The 25,707-nt window shown below is 40.1% G+C and overlaps 1 protein-coding gene across 7 annotated transcripts in view; it reads right to left on the bottom strand.

Annotated features, from left to right (window-relative positions):
• Window positions 1–25,707, bottom strand: part of LPAR1 (lysophosphatidic acid receptor 1) — a 114,021-nt gene that overhangs the window by 72,516 nt on the left and 15,798 nt on the right. For 3 of the 7 annotated variants that reach the window (XR_008441223.1, XM_054003040.1, XM_054003039.1), the window contains exons 2-4: window positions 16,409–16,580; window positions 2,960–3,707; window positions 1,102–1,161 (exon numbers count right to left, since the gene is read on the bottom strand). Coding sequence is in view for 5 of the 7 variants with exons in the window: in XM_054003040.1 (XP_053859015.1) it covers window positions 1,109–1,161; window positions 2,960–3,707; window positions 16,409–16,468 (861 nt within the window). In the remaining 2 variants the exon portion in view is untranslated. Of the gene's footprint in view, window positions 1–1,101; window positions 1,162–1,694; window positions 1,791–2,959; window positions 3,708–16,408; window positions 16,581–25,707 lie in introns of all 7 variants that reach the window. The other 4 variants (XM_054003038.1, XM_054003036.1, XM_054003037.1 and 1 more) reach the window with 2 other exon arrangements.

The raw sequence follows: 25,707 nt of genomic DNA, 5'->3' as shown, positions 1-25,707 counted from the left end.
GTTTCTGTCTCAAACCAATGTATTGAGTAATGCATTATTACCCTGATCTGCACCATTAAGAAAGGCAGGGGTTCTTTTCCTCCATGTTTTTGAGGTTCACTGATGCAGAAAAAGCCAGATAACATGAGATAAATTCAGCAAATTGCTCCATCAGTGCCAAGAAGGCACTCAGGAAGTATGACCCTTGAAATTAAATCTTCTGCTTAAGAAAACTTTAAGCCAGACTTACAAGTAGACTGCAAACAGTGATAGAGCACCACCACACCGGCCTGATCAACACGCTGACCACACTGTTTGCTTGAGAGATACCTGCTGATATCTGAGATATCTGTTGCCCAGAAGTGCTTTGAAGTGATGCTTAGCTTTTCTTCTTTAGAACCACAAAACGATCCTCCCCTGAAGTGCAAATTCAGTAATATGGGATAGTACTCCCCAGCTGATGGCAACTAATGAAAATTTCTCATGGTGTACGTAGCAGTCTGGTAACACCTTGATGCACAAATATTTAACTCCCCCATAGTCTCTGTGGTTACCCCAAAGCCTAATTCTTGACTTCAGTCTATTCTTTCTTTATTTATTTCTTAAATTAAAAGAATTTACGCAACAAGCCCACAGCTGTTTCCCAACCATCTTTATCTTGCAATTGTGCCTCCCAGGTGGTAAGGAGGTGAAAGCACTGCTGCTTCTTTACACTACAAGCCTATGACTGACCTCCTCTTGCTTTCCTCTAGAAACCACATTGCTTAGGGAAAAAAAACAAACTCAACCAAAATCCAATCCCTTTGCAAAATAATACCAAGATGGAAGCTGCAAAAATGATGAAGAATGTTACAACCTATGAGCATTTTTGTTTCCTTTGAACAGATTTCATAAAAAAATAAGTTATTGTTTTCTGCAAATGGTATTTTATGCAGATTAGAAGAGATACTTAAGTACAGCATGTGCGAAACACTGAATGAAGTGCAGCAGTAACGAGAAATAAGATCTTGTTTGAATTTTGAAGAAAGCTTCAACATGTGCCACTTGCAGTCCTGAAAAATCTCACCTTTATGAGGAATCAGAGGTATTACTGAACTATATCTGCAGCTAAACTGAACTCACCTTCAGTTTAGCTAATACCTCTTAACCCCTGGAGTTGTTTCACTCTTTCTAGAACAATACCTGAAAAAAATATACTTGTTAGGGAAAAAAAGGGGTCACTCTATGTTCTTTGTACACCACTGCTGTTGTGGCCACAGTGAGTGAGTGGCCTGTACATCTTCCCTCTGACCTCTTCTCACAGGAGAAGGATCCGTCCTGCTGCATACACATACCTCTAGTACCTTACATGCTGTGGATTAGCTGACATTTGCTATTTATTCAGTGATTGTTTATTGCTACAACTCCACATTGCATTGGTAGAAGTACCTACTATTTTCCATCCACTTTTTTAGTAGCTGTTTTTGGAGTCTTTTGCCTTTTTTTTTTTTTTGTTTTCTTTTGAAGTCTGAGCCAGTTTTTAATCTCATAGGAAATACTGTATAAACAATAATGTCTTCAGGAAGGAAAACAGAGAACTGTTTCCTAAAAGAGGACTGCAAAACCCAAATTTTCTTTGTATGCTTAACCTCATCTTGCCTTCTGCCATGAGAATCATGGAGATGGGAAAGGACAGATTTTTGAATCACCAGGACATCAGGAGAGGTTTCACCAACCTTGGAAAACTCATGTAACTTCTTTCCCTGAAGAGAAGAGCAGGATGTGGAGGAATACATCTTATCAATGGTTTAACAGACTGCACAATTCATATTCTGGTTAAAAAGCAAATCACTAGATCAGAGTACAACATGCAAATTCTTAAACTAAAAAGTGAGTTGACACAGCGACTCACACCGAATCTCTGCCACCATTCTGCCACGTTTGTAAGAGAAAGCTCAAGTCACAGCATAAACCTATGGGAACCATAATGTCAAGGAGAAAAATGGGGCTAAGTTTTGGGCTTTGTGGACTGCATAACAATTGTATTTATGTACTGTTAGGTCTACCATCTGATGCAACAGGGTACTGGGATACCTGGAGACCCATGTACTGTACTGGAAGAACAGTAGAAGTGAGTAGTAGTGAGAACACATATTGGGACAAGGAGACAACCTGCACTATCCTTGCTGCCTTCAGCTCACTATGATCTGCAGGAACAAAGAACAAAACAAACAGCAAAGAAGATCAACAGGGAACGGTACTTAGCCTTTAGGCTGTGCTTCTGCATATGGAAACTGTGAGCCCTAGATAAAACCCAAGTAAAACTATTCACAAAATTACAATAACCTCCTGAATCCAAAATATGTTATGGTATTTCCCTCATGCCAAGCTCTGAAGCCTACGCACCTCCTGAGCAGTGTGCTGAAGCACAGCAGTATCTCTCATATGCTTCTTTCCTATATTATCAAATGCACCAAACACTATAGAACTGGGTACACGGAGTCCTGCTTAACACACAATCTTTTTGTGAATAGCTCGTAGCTCCTGGCTGTTCTCCATATAGTGGAATTTCACATGAATACACACAACGCCTTTCAGGTGGCAAAAAGGAGACAACAGATACTTCAGTGGAATACCAAGCCTTCCCTGTACTACTTGAAGTTTGAAGCCATTTGGCATCCTCAAAGGCAAAAGGACAAACATTATATAATAGGTTGCCACAAAAGATTTTAAACATGCATTGCTGCAAAAATCCACCACATTACATCTGGAATTTCACTGGTTTCATGTTACAGGGCTGAGTGACCAAGTCACATCAACTTCCATAAATAAGCCTGATAGTCCCAGTGGTCAGAGTAGTGAACTTTGGGTGTTCTTACTGTCTGCACCTCTTCCAGTGTCTACCAAATTCTGCTGACCCTCAGGAGCTGACCATGCATTACTGAAATCACCTGATAAGAAACAGAGCAGGGAGAACAGGGTGGGCAAAGTAAGCACTTACCAAGCACAATGACCACAGTCTTCAGGAGGCTCATCATGGTGTCCCGATTCCTGCGGGGTCCAGAACTGTGTCTGGACATTCTCATAGTCCTTTGGCGAACGTACCCAAAGATGTGAGCATACAGGACCACCATGACCACAAAGGTGACCAGGTTGAAAATAGCCCAGAAGACCAGGTAGGAGTCACTATAGAGCGGTGCCATGTTGGAGCAGTGGGTGATATCACAAATACAGTTCCATCCAACACTTGGTATGGCACCCATGACGATGGCCATAGTCCAGATAACAACAATGACAACGACCACTCGGCGATTGCTCATCCGAGTGTGTAGCTGCATTCGGAAAACTGTAATGTGCCGCTCAATAGCAATGGCTAACAAATTGGCTACAGAGGCTGTCAGACTGGTATCAATGAGACCCTGACGGAGAAGCCAGGTGCTTACAGTCAGTCTTCTAGTGTTGGGTCCTGTGTTGAACATTAAGTAAAAGTAGGCCAGCCCTGCAAAAAAGTCTGCAGCAGCTAAGTTGGCCATTAAGTAATAAATAGGAAAGTGGAATCGGCGATTGACATAAATAGCCACCATAACCAAGAGGTTGGCCAGCATTATGAAGATGCAGACGGTAATCCCCAGTCCCATTACAAGCTTGCTGACAGTGTTCCATTCAGTGGCTAGATATTTTCCACTTCGGTTATAAAAGAAGGCAATGGTTTCATTGTAGTAGCACTGTGGTTCACTCATGGCTGTGGACTGAAAGGAGAGAGAAAGAGAGAGAAAAAAAACCCAGAATGACATCAGAACTGAAAACATATGATTGCCTTCATGGCTAAGACATACACAAAGAGTGGGGAGGGGGATAGGAAAGGAACATGCTTCAGAACAAATTTATTGTTTCAGACCAAATGGCATTCTACAACTCACAAAAAATTAATCCGAGGAATCTAGTAACAGCAACCAGATTAGAAACAACCAGAAATGGTTCCATCTGCTCTGAGAGCCAGCATGATTTCTGATGATAGAAAATGAGCTTCTGGCCAAGCAAATCTGCTGAGAGATTCTGTTAAAGGCATGCAATTCATAATTAAGAAAAATTAACTCTGCTAGACACCTTATTTATGTTATCAGTGCACAGAACTGTTGTTTGACTGTAACAGAAGAATAGTTCTTCAAAGAGGAGGAAATGTGCATTACATTTCCAAGCAGGTTTTAACTCATTCCATTTTCCATCATGGGTACTCCTTCTTGTCCTGTCTTAAAATGTGGGAAGAACAACCTAAATAAAGACTGTCAGTATGTTTTGAGACCGTGAATTACAAGGGATAACGTATGTCCGTAAAAAGTGCTTCTATGAGCAATAAAGGAAGCATGACATAGCATTTCTATGAGCACCACCTATGTTTCTAGAAATGGTTTGAAATACACAATGCTTTTAAATATAACTCACCAGAACTGACTTATTCCAATTTGAAATAGGAGTGAGTCGAGAAATAAGAAAAGTAATGTTTGGCTTAACTAGTGTTAAAAGCATCCAACCTTATTTCCTGCATTAACTGTTGTCGTGGCTATGTCAGAGAACACATGATTAATTTTTTTTTTGCAGAGTACTCAGCTGAGAAGAGTTAGGGGGGCAACAAACCAGCCCATATTCCACTGGAATGTTTTGGATAAAACTGTTGGCTTATAAGAAAATGCCTAATGAGTTTCCTTTTTCAGTTCCATTCAGTTACTCAAGGTGCAATTTCCAAAAGGCAAACCTTAAGAAAAGAAACTCCTCTGAATAACATCCTGGTTCCTTATTTAGCATGGACAAACAACAACAAAGATGTAAAAATAATAATTTAAAAAAATCAAACCAAGAAACATATGTCAACAAAGTCTCTTTCTATAAGATCTGCCTTTGCCTCTCTGCTTTTATTGCTTTGGAACTCTATTGACTAAACTTGAATTTTTACAAAAACAAGACCAGTTCTAGCAACGCAGGTAAGAAGCCCAATCAAGGAACAGATCAACAACACTTAAAGATGGTAATTTCTTCCCATTAAAACATACAAAGTTAACCATAGGTTTTGGACAGCTCCAGTTACTCTGCAGGAAGTGCTACAGTTAACCTAACCTTCTTGTTGAAAACAAAAACATACAGAATTAGGAAACAGAATTCGTAACTTGACTCAAGTGAAAATAGTGTCTGATAAAAATCCCCTTTAGAATTACCCAAAGCTGTTTCTGTTTCTTTTCATTTCTACATTTGTCAATGCAATGAAGCCAATTCCAATAAAGCAATATACAAAACTTTCCACCTATATCCCAAATGGACTACATGACATTTAAAATTATGTTAAAGAAAAAGGTATTTTAAGAAAGATTTCACCTCCAGCCTAAACATTGATCAGAAACGTTTGCAGTCCCAGGATAATAAAAAGTTAGAGTAAATATTGTTTCCCAGCACAGTGAGTATAATACTTTTATTGCTCCTCTAGTCTATATCAACCCTTGGGTTTGAAGCCTTTTAGCCTTAATTATTTAATAAATTTTGAAAGTTCTCATGTAGGATCTGTTGCATATAAAAAAAAATTTATAAGGGACATTTAACAAAAGGAGACCTAGGTACAAGACATCTGGATTTAATTCTTTGGTTAAAGACCTTGTAGTAATAACAGGTCAAGTATAAGAACCCTTGAGGGAGAGAGGAAGTCATATGAATGAATTAGTGGCTCTTATAAAAGCTTGCCAACATCTGCATTAATTATGTAATGCACAGGATTTTTAGTCTCTGTAGGAATATATGGATGCAGGATCTAGTGGATATTTGTGATCTTTAATAAATTTTCTTTGCCTGTGTATTTGTCACTCTGTTCTTTTCTTTCAGATGTCTGCTGCCCACATGTAATGATTCCTGCTCCACTGTTGCTTCTATGGAAATAGGCCTTCTACACCTGGAAAAACACCTATTTTTAATTCAGAAATTTAAAATGTGGCCAGTATTATGCTTTTACTTTCTTTTTCCTTCTTTTTTTCTTTGTATTTTTGTTTTGCACATGGGCTTAAAATGTGAATTATTCCCTGATTGTGCAATATTCTCTCATATGTTTTCATTTGAAATCTGAAACAAAATAGGACAAATAATATGACTTAATCACAAAACGCCAAGCCAAGGTGGAATGTACGTACACACATAAAGGTATGTAAAATGCTACAGAGCCAGACTTGTTCAATTTAAAAGTATGACAGCATCTGAGCAATCTCAGAGAAGTTAGCATGAGGCTCACTTGCTGCTTCTCTCATGTAGAAGACAGAAAAACAAAATGCTGTGTTCATGTAAGGGATTTTGGAGAAGTTTTGTTTTTAAGGCATTCTAATCTAAAACCTGGGACCTCCTGTAAAAGTAATCTTTTCATGCCCTGCACCACCCCCCCTCCCCCACCCCCCCCCACCAAGGGAAAGAAGAGAAAAACATGAGAGAATTTGCTGGCAAAAGTTCCAGCAGGGGACTTCCAGATGATCAGCTTTCTTGGATGCCATGGTATATCTTAAAGGAAGATTCTGACCTCCCAGGTCACAAACATAAAAATCCTAAGGCATCACATTTAGCTGTGATGCTGACTGGAAAGGATCAAGGAGGAGAGAAGTGCACTGTATCTCTCAGTACTCAAAATGTTAACATACCACAAAGGCATATGCAAGTAGGCAGACCCCATCCCCTCTCCAGCCTCTGCAGGAAAAGGGGCAGAGAAGTTTATATTTTAATTTCCTGAAGTTTCACTCAGTGTGTTTCACTGCCTGTGTAAGCCAGATGTGTGGTGCCTGGAGATTTACCTCATCCATTCAGTATATCTCAACCGAAATTTAAAACAAACTGAGCTGCAAATTTCCCATGTTAACTAAACCTCTAGGACGCATCTGTGTGGAAGAAGTAAACATTGAGTTATAAAACAACATGACAGATAAAGAAAAATGGAGTAAAAGCAGGCTAAAAGCAAAGTCTCCTCTCACCGTATGAAGATGACACAAGACACATTTGTCTCAAATCAAAGAAGAAAATCACAAGTACATGGAATTCAATCTCCTAATATCATGAGACATAGTTATAACCACAGCACAGTGCACATAGACCAGGAAATTTGGCACCAGCACTTAATAAATAAAACTCACTCTTCTTCAGCAATTAGTCATTCAATTCACCTTGGCACTGGCCTTTTCAGGCACTGTTTTCCTGGTTGTCTCCTCTCCTCTGGTTGTATGGGATCACACCATAAGGGTGCCAGTGGAAACACTGGGAAGAAGAGCCCATGTAAGCTTTCCCTTGTTTTGTGCCTGATTCATCTTGCTTCTGCACCACCTCTGCATCACACCCTAAAGAAGAGGATGAGGATTTGGATCCACAGCAGCTTGACCATTGGATGTCCTTGGGAGAGCAGCCCATTACTCCCTGCCTCTTCTGGGGCAGAGACAGCAGTGAAGAACACAGTCTGCCTGGAGCAGAGGGCGAGAGGGGATCCCTGGATCCTTCCAGCTCCATGGTGAGTGACAGCTCACCCAGTGAGGGCTGCTCACCTGGTAAGGACTGTGTATGGAGAGATGCTTGGGGTGGAAAACAAACATCAAAAAGTTTTCAAATACCATTGACTGATCCTGCCTAAACCAAGCATTAATTAGCACGAGGTGCCTGAGGGGAAGATGATCAGTTTACAAACCCCTCTGCAATCTCAGACTTTGGAGAGTTCCTTGATCCACAAAACAAAAAAAGCTGGTCACTGTCTCCCCACTCCCAGTACCCATGGGTGCACCTATTTCTTGTTGAGAGAAGCAGAGCAGAACATTCTTTGAATACTAAGGCTGACTTTTACAGCACTTCTCAAACTTGTAAGGCACAAAAAAAAAAAAAAAAGAAAATCCATATCCAGGAAATCTCTTGAAGTCTCCTAAAAATATCTTAACCCTAAACTCTCCAAATACACTCTGCTCCTCTCTTTTTTGTCTTTTGCTGAATTAACTTCCACATGCCACTGTTTTCTTAACCAGAACACAGAGGAGATGAAAAGCAATTAATTTTTCTAATATTGGTGTGGTAAACTAAGACTACAAAACCATAATAACCGTTTTATATCTTAACATTTAGAGCAGCAGTGAATGGAAATCAGTACCACTGCTTTTAGCTTATGCAAATATCTTAAGTTTACCAACATACCAGAAGGAGTCAAGCTGAAAAACTTCAGGGAATTACCAACTTCAAAATCCCCAAAGAAGGACATAAATTAAGAATATCTTTAAAATAAGGATAAGCAAGTAAGTATAGGCATAATTGAATCAATATGCAAATACTTCATCAACCCACAACTGCTAAACATGGGGTTTACGAAAGTAAAGTTGTAACAGATGAGGAAAAAAAATCCAATTAGCAAAAACAGTTGTCCATGACCTAATGAAAAACAGAGACTACTTTTCAAACTGCAGAACATGAAAGAAAAGCTTTAAAATAATGCAGAAAATATGTGTTTCTTTCAAAGATAAAAGTAGAAGTAAAAAAAAATAAATTGTGAAGTCACAAGACAAGGGTCCTGATTCATTATAGCCTTATGCACAGACATACTTTTCATCTGCACAATGGAAGTAGGAAACCCTACCACCAGCATAGAATGGCTCCTCCTCTTCAGAATTGCATCTCTCAAAGTAACCATTCAATAGACTTAAAGATAAAGCTGTATAATAAGATGGGGTGGTTCTGTCACAGCAGGTTACTTCATTTCACTAGATTAATTTTGGCCTTCACAAAGCTGACAAGACAGGAGGAAATTAATCTCTCTGCAAGGGTATCCCTTTAATGCTATTAAAACATCCTAAAGCATAAAGTTACTGAAGGATCATGTGGTAAGAGCTAGTGCATCCAATAATTTTTAGGATGATTTTGTAGCAGACTGTATTACTACAGAGTCTCAGAGCTGACAAATGTCCCAACTACTAGAAAATGAACTGAGAATTTCTCTGTATCCTACAGTTTATACCTGAAAATGCAGCTCAACATTCTGGGCACTCAGTGTATTAAAGAGACCCAGCCACCAGGAACAGTGATAAAAGAGGCAGTTTCACTCTTGGAAGGTATAATTAACAAGTGACAGAGATCCCATTGATTAACTATGAATATGATCTCAACAGATTGGCTCCAAAACCAGTGAGGTTATTGACCTTCCAAAATTCTGCAAGTAAAAGGAGACTTTAAGAAATTAAAAGCTAGAATTAATTAAAAGAATTGAAAAAGACAGAGTGACCTCATCTATCCACAACTTAGCCAGCATTTCACACACTCCTGTGTTGTTGCTCCTTTTCCACAAATCCAGCATCTTCAGATGAGCTGTATCCCTTACAAGTACTACATAAATGTTCATAGGGAAGTTTTCCAGTAGAGGAGGAAATGAAGACTGTTTGAATCAGGGCATAGTTCTACATCATCACACACTCTCTTACAGTCCTAGAATGGCTTATATATGTTGATTACTAAGAATTTGTTTTTTCTCTGCCACCCCTCACCTGTCTTCCCAACTCAAAGGGAGATCCCCACTGTAATTTGGAGATATTGCAAAAATAAAGTAATTGGCTGTGGAGCAGGTAGAGCATATTGAGCCCAGATTGGGTACTTAAAGCCCAAGTGTTCCTAAGTACAGAAAGGCCTTTTGCAAAGCTCCTAAAACTTCTTTTCCTTTGGGGTAGCTTTCATGACAAGCTGAGCCTCACAAACACTAGCCAAACATGGGCACAGGCTCAACACTTCATGGCTTTGTGGGAGACACAGGAAGACAATTATATTCCATCATCTCATTTAGTGACTGAAATATTCCACCTCTTATGCCTTCAAAAAATGTCTTTGCCATGATGCTGATAGGGCTGCTCCACTTTTTTGCCCAGTTCGCCCCCAATTGCCCAGCTGCAAACAGCTGAGAGTCCCTGAATGCTGCTGTGAGGATGAGTGCAGTGCAGGACAGACCTTTATTGAAGAACCCCACCTTGGGAGGGGTTTTCTGGACAGAGGTGCAGTACACAGAGTCCCTGCTGTGCACTTCAAAAGCCAGAGTGGAAGCAGTCAGAGGGGAAAAATAATCTGTACCTCTAACATCCCAAATGAGTTTTAATACGTAAATCATGTAATGATTTACAACACACATTCTTTAGGCCCTGTTAGTAAACCAAGCTGGGAGTGAAGTATTGGCTACAGCAGCTCAAAGATAGCAATTTTATGCTGAAAAAACAGTTGGGCTACACCGGGTTTGCTTCCACCTCCAGGGCACTCCCCATCACTCCTTACCAAGCAAACCAGCAAAGTGAGCACTTGGGAGAGTTTAGCCTACAAGCAAAATGCATAGTAAATTTTATTTTGAGACTGGAAATAGAGATTTACAGATGGAAATAAGAAGAATATTCTGTGTTTACAATAAAGTACAGCAAGTACATTTATTTCATGAAATATATGTTAGACAATTTGGGTTTCTTTTGCTTTGATATATTGAGATATTTGTGAAATATATAAACAGAATATAGTAAAATCATTATTGGTCTACTTTAAACAAAACAGAGATGCATTTTAAACCTCCAGTAATCTCATCTAGTAATTTATTTTTTTTTAAGTGTACTGGTATTTTAGTTTCCCCTACGATGTCTGTAACTGGATGGATATACTTCTAATCACAAATTGGTTTTTTTTCCAGCCTCACCATTTCCTTTTGTTCTCCTGTTTGCTGTATTTACCACCACAAGAGGCCTGTTTTGGCAACAAGGCTAATTTGTTTACTCAGTTCAAGGGGGACAAAAAAATCCACACACTTGTTGACTGTAGAAACTTGGGCACCAAATCCAAAATGCAAATTGTGTTGCGCTTCACTGGGGAAAGGGGTGACAGCAGCTGTGCCAGCTCACAGCAGCCTGTTCTCAAGCATATTATGAGAAGGATAACCATTCTGTGGCAATGATAGTTTAAATCTCTTCCACTCCAATTCAAACAAAATGAGGAGATTATAGAGATGTATTCAACAGCACAGAGTGGGAGAAGTGGTTTTTGGCTCTGGCCATGAAAGGCCATTCTAATGGAAACTGCTCTGGATTTCTATTTGAAACAACTGCAAGGCAGTTATTTAAACGTACTCATTTACTCCTAGTATTTGGCTGGTAGGACCCACTGCTGGCAAAAGAAAAGAGAGAATGATGAATTTTTGTACCTTTCTTGTTTTAAGCATTTCTGAGGCACTGTCGGAAGTCCCTGGTTCATTAATTAACTGGAGCTCAAATCATTACTTCTTCAAAGCTTTTACTGCAGAATTCATCTCATGCCATTCACAAAGAGAAAAATACTAATCATTTCAGAGAATACTTTCATCAGTATGAGTCACTACTTGTGATGTTTCTTCTTTTTGCAAACAGCAAAGCCCTCTGGGATGCTAAATGCTTGTTACAGAATTATTTAACGTTATTTAATGCATTATCAGACTAGTCAGGTTTCTATGAGATCAGTTGAGTTATGCATACTTGAGGTATGAAGCCATAACATGTATACAAAATATCTCCAAATTAAAAATAGTAAATGTCTGTTACATTTTATTTCTCTCTCTTTAAGAACAGAACAGCTTCGCTAATCAGAAGTTGCTAGATTGTGATTTACTGTGACTAATTTGAGATCTTTTTTGCCTTACAATGAAATACTGTCACAAAAAGCTAAAAGCATATTTGGGAAATTTTCTGTTTCATTGACTTCTTTGATATTTTGTGAATGTTGTCCCCTAACTGTTTTCTGTTTCAGATCCCAGCTACAGACAGGTAAACTACCTCAAAACTTTACTTATCCTTTACCTTTACACATGACTAGGATGCCTCTGCTCTTACTCACCACTTCTTGTGTCTGGTAACAAGATACTGGGGGTGGAAAAGAAGAGGGGAGATTTGAATAAATTAGTGTGGTGGGAGGGTATGAAGAAACATGACTGCAGCAAATGCAGTGCTTCAATAGAGGGTTGTAGAGCAGCACCAGAAGCAGGTCCTATGTTGATGCACTAGCCATAAGAATATTTAAGACAGTATTAGCAATTTCACATCTGGTACCCAGAAGTGATTTTCCAAAACTTTTTCAAAATATGAGCCTTTTGTTACCTGCATCCCAGGACAAATCTTGGAAAATGCCATTTACCACTAAATTAACAGGAACTTCTCTTTTTGTGGTGCCACAATGAGCAGCTGTAAGATTGAAGTCCAAGTGAAAACCTAGCAGAAGGAGCTCTCGCTTAAAGAAAAAGGTCCTACTGAAGTCTCTGAGATTCTTTCCCAGGGGAAATAAGTTTGTTTTCCTGGTGAAGTTAAAGGACTGATGATAAGCGGAGGAGTATTTATTACTGCAATGTGTAAATATGTATGCATATACATATATAGGTATGCAAAATAGGTAGTATTTACTTCTGAGTCTAAATTGACCAAATGTGAAGGAAGCCAGGAAACCAACTATGCTGGCAATGCCAAAGGAAAATTTAAAGACAAGGATTAAAAAAAAAAAAATAAAGAAAATGAAAAGTAAAATTGAAAATTCTTCTTTTGCAATTAAGATGCTGTCTAGCTCATGCAAAAGGCATGCAAGATTATTTCCAAGTTTAAAAAAAATCCTTCCTTAAAACACTAGTCTCTAAATTACTTCTGCAGAACATCATGGCACCTCCTCAATTTCAAAATGCAAAATAATGTCCTCTGGGGGGAAAAAAAATTTTAGTCGATGTTGTTTTCTAAACTGTATCCAAAAATTCATTCCAAACATGAAAAGCAAAAGCTGCCCATGCAGTCCAAGTATGAAAAGTGCTTTAATTCAATATTTAATCTTGTAATTGTCTCCTTACATACATATCTCACTATGTCCTTGTCTGTTAAAAAGGTCTTCCTTACTCTCAGAAACATATAGATAGCTCCCAGTGGATTGGCTGGAGATGCTATTCTTTTATATATGATTGAAGACTTTTATCAACTGTGAAAACCACAATTATTTACTGAAATCTGTGGGAATTCATGTAAACATTTAAGTCTTCTTGTACAGATACCAATTTTGAGCCTACTTTTATAACATGAGGATGAGATAATGGTATTTTCTCTACCATAATCTCCTACACTGAGGTACCAATCTTTCTACTGCTTCTTGATGTGATTTATTTTTGGCTCCCAAGTCAAATCTCATTGAAGCAGAGTTTCTAAAACTTGAGTGTGGAGGGAGACCTTTATATTACTAATTAATGACCAGAATCACCTATTCATTTCTAGTCTTTGGCCTAGCGATCTAAGTCCAGGCAGAATTTATTCAGCAAAATCTCTCTGTAGGCCCAGGATATGTGTATTCAACACAACAGAAAGATGACTATGGACTATGCTGATCATCAAGTCCTTTACAAGTGATAGCTTTTCTTTCGCTCATTCTCACATTACAGCTGCTTATTCTCCTTTTGAGAAGGCATTTGTCCTGAACAACAATCCTGAGATATGCACAAATATGAAACATGCTGTTACCAAGCAAACTACATCAGTGAAATCTCCTTGGAATAGAGGGTGGTAGCAGGGTCTCCAATATGATGAGGACTGTCAAATTGCCTACGTTGGACCACTGCCACAAACACACCAAAGCAAGAGCTACATACTCACCATGGTAGAGGCAACAGCTGTCTGGCTGGAAGCATGCTCTGTAAACCATTGCCACTCCTTGGAACACCATCTCAGGTCTTGAGAGACATATTTTGTAGTGACATGGTGCACCAGAGGGAATCGAATCAGACAATGGGACTCATTTTCAAAATAACTTCAGAAAGTCTCAAGCAAAGAAATACAGCATTGAACGGATGTATCACATCCCTTATCACTCATAAGCCTCTGGGAAGATTCAGAGGTATAATGGACTGCTGAAGACCATGTTAAGAGCATTAGGTAATGGGGCATGGAAGCACTGGGATGCAAATTTAACAGAAGCCATTTGGCTGGTAAACACTAGGGGATCTGCTGACTGCCCTTGTCCTACTCAAATAAAATCCCTTCACACTGTGGGAGGAGATATGGTCCCTGCAATACATAGGGAAGTGGCTGGGAAAGTCAGTGTGGGTTTCCCCTCCCACTAAGAAAAACCCATTTTTGGGATTGTCTTTGCCCAAGGACCTAGGTGTGCTTGGAGGTTAATGACTTGGTGGGTAATGTGGAAGGATGGGGAGACATGGTATGTGCCTCAAGAGATTTAATCCTGGGGGGAAAATATTCTCTGGTGTAAACTGTATGTTGCAGGAAGTAAAGTAGCAAGAGTGACATGAACTGATGAAGAATTAATTTTGTGAGGGGCAAGGAGAATATGATAACAACCCAGGCCAGGCTGGTGTTGGTGCCCAATGATCAAGTATACCACTTCTCCTGACCACTCATCCTGATGGACTGGAGATCTGGAGGGATGAAGGAAGCCCATGAAACAGGAAAATTATATTATCTATCTGTGAAAGAGTAGGGGACATAGTTAATGAAAATGTATGTTTGATAGAGAGATGGTTTAAGGATGTAGTTTAAGTCTTATGTGTGGGTAAGAAGGGGTTCCAGTCATGAGAAATAAATACAAAGGAATAGTTAGAAGATACATTTATTATGTGGGATCTGAGTGTGACATAAATGGTATGGAATAAGGGGTGGAGATTATATTGGGTCTGGCTGAGCAGGAGTACATTTCCCCTTAACAGCCCCCACAGTGCTGCTGCACTTTGCATCGACAGTAGGAAAGGTGCTGATAACCCACCAGTGCTTTGGCTACTTCTGAGCAGCACTGGCACAGCATCAGTGCTGTGTCTCAACATTCCTCCCTCCATCAAGGGGGGTGGAGGTGGGCAAGATTCTGGGAGGGGACACAACCAGGCCAGCTGACCCAAACTGACCAAAGCCATATCCCATGGCATATGATGTCAGCTCAGATACAAAAGCTGAGGGAGGGTAGCAGGAGGAATGGGAGGCATTATTTACTTTACAGTATTTGCCTTCCAGAGCAGCAGTTCCACATGCTGAAGCCCTGCTTCCCAGGAAGTGGCTGAGCATCATTCACCGATGGGAAGTAGAAATTAATTTATTTTTCCCTTCACTTATACACGCACACATAAACTTTCACTTTTTTTTTTTTTTTTGCTTTAGTAAACTGCCTTACCTCAACCTTCAAGTTGTTTTCCATGTTATTATTCTCTTCCCTGTTCCACTGGGAAGGGGATTGATAGAGCAGTTTGATGGGCAGCTGGTGCTCAGCCAAGGTCAACCCACTACATTCATACATAAAGAAGGCTGTGAAGAGGTAATCCAAAAAGACAGGGGTGCAAATGTGTGGTGATGGCCTGCAGGAACCTTTCCCCAGCAAGGGAGAGGAATCTGGCAGTAGCGATGCAGACTGGGACACAGGTATGCAGCATTCACCTCCTATGAGGTATTCTATTGTGCTGTAAAGAGACAAAATCCTTCTGGAACCTTAACAGAGACTCAAAAAGCAACAAAAATACACAGGAGGAAGAGTAGCACTAGGAAGTTTCTCAAAAGCAGATTTTGGATTTAGCTCATATCACATCACCCAGTAGTGGACATGTTTTTTCCTAAATTCACAGAGTCTAGGGATCTTTGAAATACGGTGCTTCTCAGTGCATCTTGCTGAGAGCTATAGTCTCCTGAGCCAAAGAATCTACAGCAAACAAGAATAACAAAAAATAAGCAAAATAAATATTGGATGTAAATTTTTCTAATATGTACCTTAAATATTGTGGTGTCTTTTTCAGTAAAAGACACATCCTTAAATGTTTTAAGTTGTAACAGGCACTTGGGTGGGTATCTGTGAAGTCAAAAGGACTTTGAAAATGCTTTTCTGAAATGAAATCTTGACTGTTATGAGCATCTCCTTTTCTGTTTGTAGTTATTACTTTATCAGAATATTCAAGTACTTGGTGTTCAGTACATGAAGCTAAGAAATCACTTTTATAAATGAGTCTCAAACACACAATGGTTTCATGAAAGCAAGATTAGTGTGTTAGTAATGCTAAATGTGTTATTAATTTTATTATTGCTTTTCACGTAAAACTTTTCTGTTAAGAACAGTAAACCTGAAATTTCCTTTGGTATTATTCCAACATATCCACATTACAGCCTCTATTTTGTATTTATTAAACACAGTAAAAATCAAGCTGTAGTGCAGTGATCACCTACATGGAGTCAATAAAGATCATATTTTGCCATACATTTTCTTTTACAAATAGTACTATAACACAGCAATGTCATGTGTCAAAGTATAACAACACTCTTAGTAAGTGATGAGTGTCTTTAATACAGTATTTCCAGAAAATTCCCCTGATGACTCAAAATGAGAGAGGAGAAAAAGCTAGGATTCAATAAAGCAATAAAAAAGAGGTTTAATCAGTTCACCTGCTAGAGTTTCATTGTGGTGTACTCACCTCAATCACCTCAGGTTGGGACATCATGGATGATGGCACCAAATCAGTGGGGATATCCATGGTAGCTCAAAATGCCCCAGCTGCTCTCCTTGCACTGTTCCTCTGCACCAGCAAGCTCTTGGTAGGAACACAGGAGCCCTTTCTCAGAGTCTAGTCATACTGATATTTACTCCTAACAGGAAAGAAAAAAAACCTGTTGAGAATAACAAGAGAACTGGGTAGGCAGTCAACACCAAAGATCCTGGGTTGCTGCAAAACCAGTCGGAGTTTGTAAAGCCCCACTTTACAAACACGTGAGTGGCATGACCACTCACAGTAGATTTGTAGGAGAAGTCTCAAAAGTTATATTGGAATTTGATCCAGAACAGGGAAAAAATTCACTTGACAACACAAACTAGACTCACACAAACTGAAATCAACAAGAAGGCTAACACAGAGACTGCTTTTCTTTTGCAAGGAAATATGGTTACCTACAGAATATTGGAACTGTGTTGACTTTTTCCCCCTACAACAAAAGGAAAAATAAAATTCCCACAAAAGAATACTCATAGAATTACTCGCTGGAATTCAGGATACATTTATTTCCTCAGTTCAGTGATCACATGAACTTTTCTTCTTTGTTAAGAAAAAAAGCTTACACACTATGACTTAAAAATATGACAGCCTTTTTTTCCAGGTAGTCACAGATTTGCAGTACATGAATATACCAAACTGTAAAATTTGCTCAGTTGATTCAACAGAATGAAGTTATCTCCATAGCTATCATGTTTATCAAGGTCAGTTGAGCTTCCATATATATGTTCTTTTCTTTTTCTACTCTTGTGTGCAAAGAAAACAAACTAACAATAGGTGGAGGCGGAAACCCCTGTAAATGTCCAAGACAATAATTCCATTAAAAAATTCTAGACTAAGACAACTGCTGGCTTTTTCCCTTAGTGAGACCAGACATATACAACACAACCCACAAATTAGTCACCACAGAAAGGATTTTGGAGTCATAAATTGCTGTCTTCATCTGTCACTTCCTATTCTACAAGTCATGGCAGAAATCTACTCGTGCAAAGTGTAATCAGCATCCAATAAACATACCAAAAATTACTCCAAACTTCTGTGGTATTTTTCAAACTGAGGACATGCTATAGTTACACAGACAATATCAGTAACTTTCCTGGCCATAAGTTCATTTTTTCAAAGGCAACACTTACCAAGCCAAGAAAGAAAGTTATGCTCCACATGCTTTTCTGATTCAGTTATGTCTTTGGTTTTGGACTTGTTAATTTAAACTCAGCCTTTGCACACCACTGTGGAAATTATTCCTCCTTCTTAAAAAGCATCATCTTGAAATGCCTGCTTCACATTTCAACACATCCCCACATGCCTTACGTCACATGTAGCTGTCTCATCTTCCAAGCTCTAGGATCACTTTTTCCATCTTTATGTAGCTTTCCAGTGACCCCTATTCTTTCCTACTCAGTTCTTGCTAGTAACTCTTCATTCTTTCCACTCCCTGCTCCAAACTTCTTCTCCTATACTCGTGGGGAGGGCAGAAAATGGAGCTGCAGCATATAACCAAGATTGTCTTCACAAAGTAAAAGAACAAACACAACCTTCAGCTTCCTGTTTTCTTTAAAAAATGAGAGATTAACTAATTTTCTGAAATTCACTGATTTATCTCTGGACAGATGAGGGAAACAGATAGCAACATCTTGGAATTCTGACTTAGGGAACCTTCTGCAACTTGACAGTGATTTTCAGTAAAGCTCTATCAACAGCCTGAAATCCTCAACCAACACACCTCATCAATGTCTTGTGAGCTGTTGCAACTGAAACTTAAATATGATCTCAGAAGACTTTTTTTCTGTTCTTCTCATGACATGTTTAAAAGCAACAGTTTCACTGCACCTACTTTACAACAGTCATTGTTAGTTTCTTTTAAAATCTTTTCTCTTAATCCTGAAATGCTGCCACTTTTGGATAATGAAGGTGGGGAAAAAATTACAGTTGAAGCTGACTTTAGAGAATACTGTCTGAACCAAAACCAAAGGTATGCTTAGAATCCTATCTGTCAAACAAAAATGAGAGAAAACAAACATTTTTAATACACAGCATCATAGAGAAAAAAAGGTGAAAAACTAAGAAAAAAAATGTGAAGTCTGTTCAGCTTATAGTGTAAAGTACTAATTAATCCCAGATGGATAGGTCCTGTAAACTCATCAAAGAAAATAAAACATTTGAACACCATGTAAAAAAGGTGAGAAAGTAAGAAAAAGATCTCACACAAATGTCACACTTCCAGATGTCACATCTGAATTTTTGCCATCTGAAAGTATTAATTTCCATCACTCGCCTCTGGCAGCCGTCACTAAACACTAAACTAAACTAACCCTGCTTGCTATTCATTCATTCAGCTCACAAATAAATGCATCACCCCACCACGGCAGCCTTATCAATCACAAAGAAAGATGAACTCCACCCAGGGAAGAACAACAGCAATGACTTGTTCCGCCTAGCATTTCATTTTACTATTTGTTGAAGTGATAGGTAACACAACAAGTGTTTTTCTGCTGTCTCAAGTTGAGATAAGACCAATTTACTGGAAACAGCAATGAGATAAGAATACGGACAGTAGCAGCAACAATAAGTTGCTGTAACATAAGTATACATAAAGAAGGTGATTTACATGCAAAAGTGCTCAAATACCGACCTGGTGCCATTCTGCCCCTGAGACAATGAACCACGCACAGACCCTCTGTCTTCTGTGCCCATATTTTTCCTCCTGACTGTGAGCCCTGCCTCCTTCTGGGAAGCAGGATTCCCTTGCTTCCAGCCCCCTATGATGATGTGCCTGGCATAGAACAGCCACCTAGGCACGCCCACAAGGCTCCAGGCTCTGACCCCTTCCAGCTACTGTGTGAAAATTAACTCTGTCCTGGCCAACAAACAAGCACTATGCACCCCTCATTCTATGTCATCTGCATCATGCCCCAATACTCTTGTGTTCATTTAGTCCATGACTGGGGGCTCTATGAGGAGCTCATGAGTGGTGTTTCTGGAGCGTCCATACTCATTGTCCTTGGTAGTTATGGAATATAGTGGCAGTGTCATTCAGCAACCAATAAATCAGACTCTTCTCATCCAAAAAGCAAGTTCGTTTTCAGGTACTCACCATGTTTCCCCATTCCTCTGCATTATCCACCAAGTGCACTCAGGTCCTTGAACAAGAACAATCCCATGGATGGGTTTGCCTTTTCTTGAGGCAGCACTAATCCAAATTGTCTTCCCTTACACATTTCTCATATGCATTACAGCGACTTTATCCCCTTCCACAGTATGTGGAGGTTTGAATTGGGCAGGGCCAGCTCAAAGAGTAGAACTCTAATACAAGAGCCTCTAGTGTTAACTAACCAGGTAGCCTTTACTAAATGTAGATCCCAATGCTTGAAGGTCCCACTCTCCATTGCTTTCAATGTGGTTTTTAGCAGTCCATTGCACTGCTCAATTTTTGCAGAGACTGATGTATGATAGGGACTATGACAAACCCACTCAATTGTGTGCTCTCTGGGCCAGGTGTCTATTTTTGAAATGAGTTACATTGTTGGACTCAATCCTCTCAGGGTGTCATGGTTTGACACTGGCGCAGTGCCAGCGCCCCCATGAAAATACACCTTCCCAACATAAATGCTGTGAGATGTTATCAGGAACAGAGCAGAGCAGGCCCAAGCTTAATAACAAAAGAAAAAAACTTTATTAAACTACTACTACTGTAAAAGACACACACACTAAATCTAGGATGAAGACCCTCCAAAACACTCTTCCTCCCACACAGTTTCCAAAACAACCATCATCAACCATCACCTGGGATTCCTGATCAAGTTGCCACCCTTCAGATAATCAATACTCAGTCCATCAAGGGAGAGAGAAGTCTCTCTTGCACCACAGACCCCCCAGGAAACACAGTTGCCACCCTTCTGTGTTTCCATGTCACACATGGCAACCGCCCGGAGAAAAATCTGCCAGTGTGACACCCTCCTTTCCATGTCACAGTGCTCTCACCACTGTGCATGGACAGACTGCCTATAGGGCTCCTTTAAGGATGCTTTGCCACAGACCAAAAGAGAAAACAGTTCAGCTTCTCATCTTGGGACTACAGTCCCCCCCATTTTCCCCTGGGGCCGAGGGTCCAAGAACAGAGATCATCTTCTTCCTGAAGACAGAGGGCATCACCATTACCTCCTCAGCTTTCCTCTGCTCTTGCCATTCCAGTGTTGGTAGTTGCTGAAGCAGGTCTCTTTGGTTCACCACTGCATCCCCCTAAAATGCAGTCTCTATTGCAGGAGAATTTGGTTCAGTCTATGGCTAACAAGAAAAGTCCAGCTACTCCATCATCTCCTCCCACCTAAAAATTTCTTCTTCTAACATCTCAGGTCCCGGACTGTCTCTCTTCCACTATAAATTGAGGAGGAGTAATATTTTACAAAGCCTTCATTTCCCAGGATAGGGTTAAAAGTTCAGACTCCCCGGATAGCTGAAATCTCTGCCCAGAACTAACTCTAACTCCCACGCTGGGCATCTCCCCACCTTTTCCTTCTCCTCTGCCAGCAAATTTCAGATACCGTCACACTCTGTCTCTTTCCCTCTGCTGGGGGAAAACAAAGGCATCTCCATTTCTCTCCACCCTTCTGTCCTCAGGAGCTGGCTCGGTTCCAGTCCTTCAGCCCCCGGCCTACCTCAACCAGGCTGCATGGCTTCCCCTCCCCCACCCAGCCCGTGGCTGGGCAGGGGAGAGTCTGCACTCTTCCACGACCAGAACTAACGAGAGACAGTTCCCCTAGGAGTTCTTGCTTTTAATCCTCTGTGTTCTCAGAGGCGTGTCCATGCCTTGAGTGGTTACCCCAGGTGCCAGTATCCAAACCTGACTACTGACTGGTTTGACTCAACTTCCTGAAAAAATGCACTTCCATGTCAAACCACGACACATGGGTACCAAGCCTCCAAAGGACCTGCTTTTCAAGGCCCAGGATGGTGTTATGGGCCACAGCATGAGGCACAGAGCAGGCCTCCAGTCATCCCGTGGTGGCTTCCACCATTGTGAGCATGTAGTACTTGCCTTGGCATGTCTGGGGCAGTGTGATGTAGTCAATCTGCCAGGCCTCCCCATACTTGGACATATTTGGACGACCGCCCACCATACCATAGGGGTTTCACTCACTTGGCCTGCTTAATCTCAGCACACATCATACAGTCATGGATAACTTGGGAGGTACTGCCATGGTTAGATCCACCCCTAGATCACAAGCCCAACCATGTGTTTCATCTCTTCTCTGATGATCAGAAGCATTATGGGCCCACTGAGCCAGAAGTAATTCTTGTTGCCAGTCCAGATCCATCCGACATTTCAACCTTGGCAGGTCATCCACCTGTCTGCTGTTGCAATGTTCTTCACAAGCCTGACTCTTGGGTGCATGTGCATCTACAGCACATACTTTTTATAGCAACTCCTCCACCCAGGCAGAGATGTCTTGCCACAATTCAGGAGCCCAGATGTGTTTCCCTCTGCGCTGCCAGCTGTCTTTTTTCCATCATTCCAGCCATCCCCACAGAGCATTTGCCACCATCCATGAGTCAGTGCAGAGATAAGAGTCCTGGCCACTTCTCTCATTCAGTGATATCCAAAGCCAGCTAGATAGCTTTAAGCTCTGCAACCTGACTTGATCCAACTTTTCCATCAACAGGTTTGCAACGTGCCATACAGGACTCCGTAGAGCAGCTTTTAATTTTTGACATATCCATAAGATATGGCACAAACTGTCAGTAAAGAGAGAACATAGCTTCCCATTTTCAGGTAGTTGATAATATGGTAAGATCTCCTCAGCACGTCACCACTACCACCTCCTCCTCCACTTCTGATAATAATCTGAAATTTTTGCTTTTGTACCAGTCCATGATTACTTCCAGTGATTTGTATTTCCTATTTGATCTTGCTGTGTGATCAAGCTACTAAAACCAGGTGGAGCAGTGCTCTTTATCTCTTCCATGACTCATCCCTGATAGCTTTCTCTGAGGGATATCTTCTGCTAATGGGCCACTGAGTCTGCATGACTCATAAAGTTACATCATCCCTTTGTGAGATGCCCTGCCCAGGGGGAGGAACCAATCATTCCTACCTGGACATAATCTGAGGTTGGAACACCAGAGCATCTACCACTGGATTCCCAGAGTTCAAGAGCTCCACAACCACCACTGGAGAAGGACTAGACTTTACTACAGGATCAACACTTGAACAGAACCATACCCACCATTTAACTGGACTGCTACCCCCACCCTGACCAACAGGGTATCAGGCTGTATTCTGACTATGTCATTTTAAGCCAGAGTTTTCTGCCTTTATTTCAATTTTCCTATTAAATTGTAGTTCTGACTTGGAATCTCTCAGTGGTTCACTATCAAACTGGTACAACTACCAACAAAATGCACGAATTACACCTCTTCTTACAGCACATTCAACACCATCATCCCAGTGAAGAACAGTTCTACAAATATGTCCACCCCAAAGCCTACCTGTCTGCTGTTTCTAATCACTGGCCAGACTGCTTGAAAAAAACTACAGAGCTATAGCTTCTCACCATTTGGAAGCTCTTCGTAAGAATGAATAAATTCACTGTGAAAATGGATTTGTGAAGTATTGCTGAGGGGTCATGGAAGTCTGGAAGGGGAGTGCCAAAAACAAGGGACAAGCTCACCATATTTCTTGTGCTGGCTGCACCATAAATCCCTCTGGAAACAGTCCCTGCCAGTAAAGCCAGACATTTCTTGAGTCTAACTTCACTGTCTAAAAAAATAGAATGGAATTTGCTAATATATGAAAAGTTTCAGACACAACAATAGGCAATCTCTACCTCGCAAATACTGAAATAAAAACAAAACAAAGCCAAAACCCATAGTAAAACATACCTGACTCGGCCATTTCCCAGTATCAAAAGTGGGATACTTTTAGTATTAGTTACAAAAAGTTACAAAATTAACAAAAGTTACAATCAGCCCTAAATTGGCAAGATTTTTAAGTTTAAGACTAAAGATCAAAGACTGACTGAAGGTACAACAAAACTGAGCTTATTAATGAACAAGCTTCTGCAGAAGAAACTGAGATACAGGAAACAAGGTGAATTTCTCATGCTGCTGTTGGACTAGCATGCTATATAGGGGCAAAAGCTCTTACATATGCACCAAAGACAGGCAATAACTACACAGAATAAAAGATGCTTATATAAATAATACCTCATCCCCAAAACACAGTGCATGTATTTACCCAAACCACAACTGGCAATCAATTTATATCTAGAAACATTTTTCCATCGAATCCCTGTCTCTGTGGAGGAATCCCCTAGGGACCTACCTAGTAATTTCTTTGCAGTTGTCAGTAGTTAATTCACTTTGACATGAAATGTAAATTCCTTGCAGATATTGTTTAAGAGATCAGAATTTTCTTTTGCTGTCTGAGAACATTAATCCAACAGCATCAATGTCTATCCAGGCCACTTCTGCTCACAGAACTCCTGTTGTTGATGAAGCATTGCACTGTTTGAGTGCAAACATACCCAGCACAATTATTAAAAATTATAATTTTCCAACCTGAAACAATAAATAGACAACACAGAAACTGGCTAAGCAAAATATCATTGAGGCTTGAAAGGGAGGGAAGGAGAGGAAAGGAGACCTGCAACAAGAATAATGTAGTGTTTTAAATGTTTCACTGTCATCAAAAAATAATAAAAAAAATGTGGTATGCGTGGCTTATTTTTTTGGTTTGGTTTTTTCTTGTTTTTTTTCTGGAGGTTTTTGTGTGTATGAGTGTGTGTTTTTGTAGGATTTTTTTCTTTGTTTTCAGCAATCTAAGCACTCAGGACTTTGGCAACCAGAAAAACAGGACAAAAAACTCTTCCAATTACACATCAAACCCAATCACTGAACATGTCAAAACCGGTAATGCGTCCACCGCTGCTGTCACTTTGGAATTATAGTGTCCTAAACAATTTTCTTGGAAGTGATTCAGTGATATAACAAAGAGTCAGGGATTTATTACTGCTATGGTTCCGCATAAGTAATACATCTACTTTTGTGTTGGTATGATGCCTGCTTTGATTGCAATTTGCCAGCCAAAGCATACATTCAGCTATAATATTAAGAGCAACCATCTCTTTAGCCATGAACAGCATCAGAAGCAGGACAGCAGCATGCTTAGCTGTCTCTCAGCTTGCTGATTGCTTTACTGGAACAGCATCAGCTGGCCAGAGCACTCAGCTTTTATTTAAGGAAATCAAAATGAAATAACAGACAGTACCTTGGAAAATTTAACTTCAAGATGCCCAGGTACCTGAAAAGCATGTGACCAAAAAACCCAAACCAAAACAAACACAAGAGCTCACTTAAAGATCAAACTAAAATGCAGAAGTCCCAAAGTGTATTACTATCCAGAAAAAAAGAGAAAAAAAGAAACTCATGTTTCCTATCTTCCCTTCTGCCTTCCACCAAATCACACCTGTACACCTCAAAGACTTTCAGACTTTTAAAAGCTGCTGCAGGGAAGTTTGCAACTTCCTGGGGCTAAAAGAGACTTTCAGTTTCCATTACCTCAGTCTTTACTTTCAAAATACAGCTGTTAGCCTTTCTTAGGTAAGGAAAAAAGATGAAGAATTCAGTAGTGATTTGAGGCTAGAAATTTATTTCTATACAAATTTTAAAAATTGCCTTTAGATTCAGTAGGACTCTCCCACAACACAAGGTTTCACAGAGGATGTCAAACCTAATTCATTTGCATTCACAGTGCAGTCTGTGCTTCAAACAAGAAAAAAAATAATTATGTCATTCAAACCTCGTTGAATAGAAGCTCTGTGGCTAATCTGGAGAAGATCATTGTTCTGGCCTCAATAATGCGAGTACTACAAGATTGCTGCTAAGGCTTCCTGTGACAGAATAGAGCCTGCAAGTTTAGCAAAGACACCCCAGGTGGAGTCTCCTTAACCAAGCTAAATAGTTTCACAAACTCTGTAGAGGGAGTGTGGTGTGAAACTGTCCTCTTTCCCCTCTGTAAGATTAGAGAAATGACCTGTCACCTTAATCATTTATCATGCAGTAAATTAATTTACAACAACAAAATAGTATCATCACGCAGCTGAACTCAGAGAAATCATCTGCTGCTCACAAACAACATGGTTCAGCAAAGATACCTTTACAGTGACACCACCAAGGCAAGGTTAGAGAGCCTGCCCACATCCCCAAATAAAAGCAGAAGAGCAATCTGA

Source organism: Vidua macroura, chromosome Z (genome assembly GCF_024509145.1).
Source record: "Vidua macroura isolate BioBank_ID:100142 chromosome Z, ASM2450914v1, whole genome shotgun sequence".
NCBI classification, from domain to species: domain Eukaryota; kingdom Metazoa; phylum Chordata; class Aves; order Passeriformes; family Viduidae; genus Vidua; species Vidua macroura.
The sequence above is the reverse complement of the archived record's forward strand: the minus strand, read 5'-3'. Positions and strand labels throughout refer to the sequence as shown.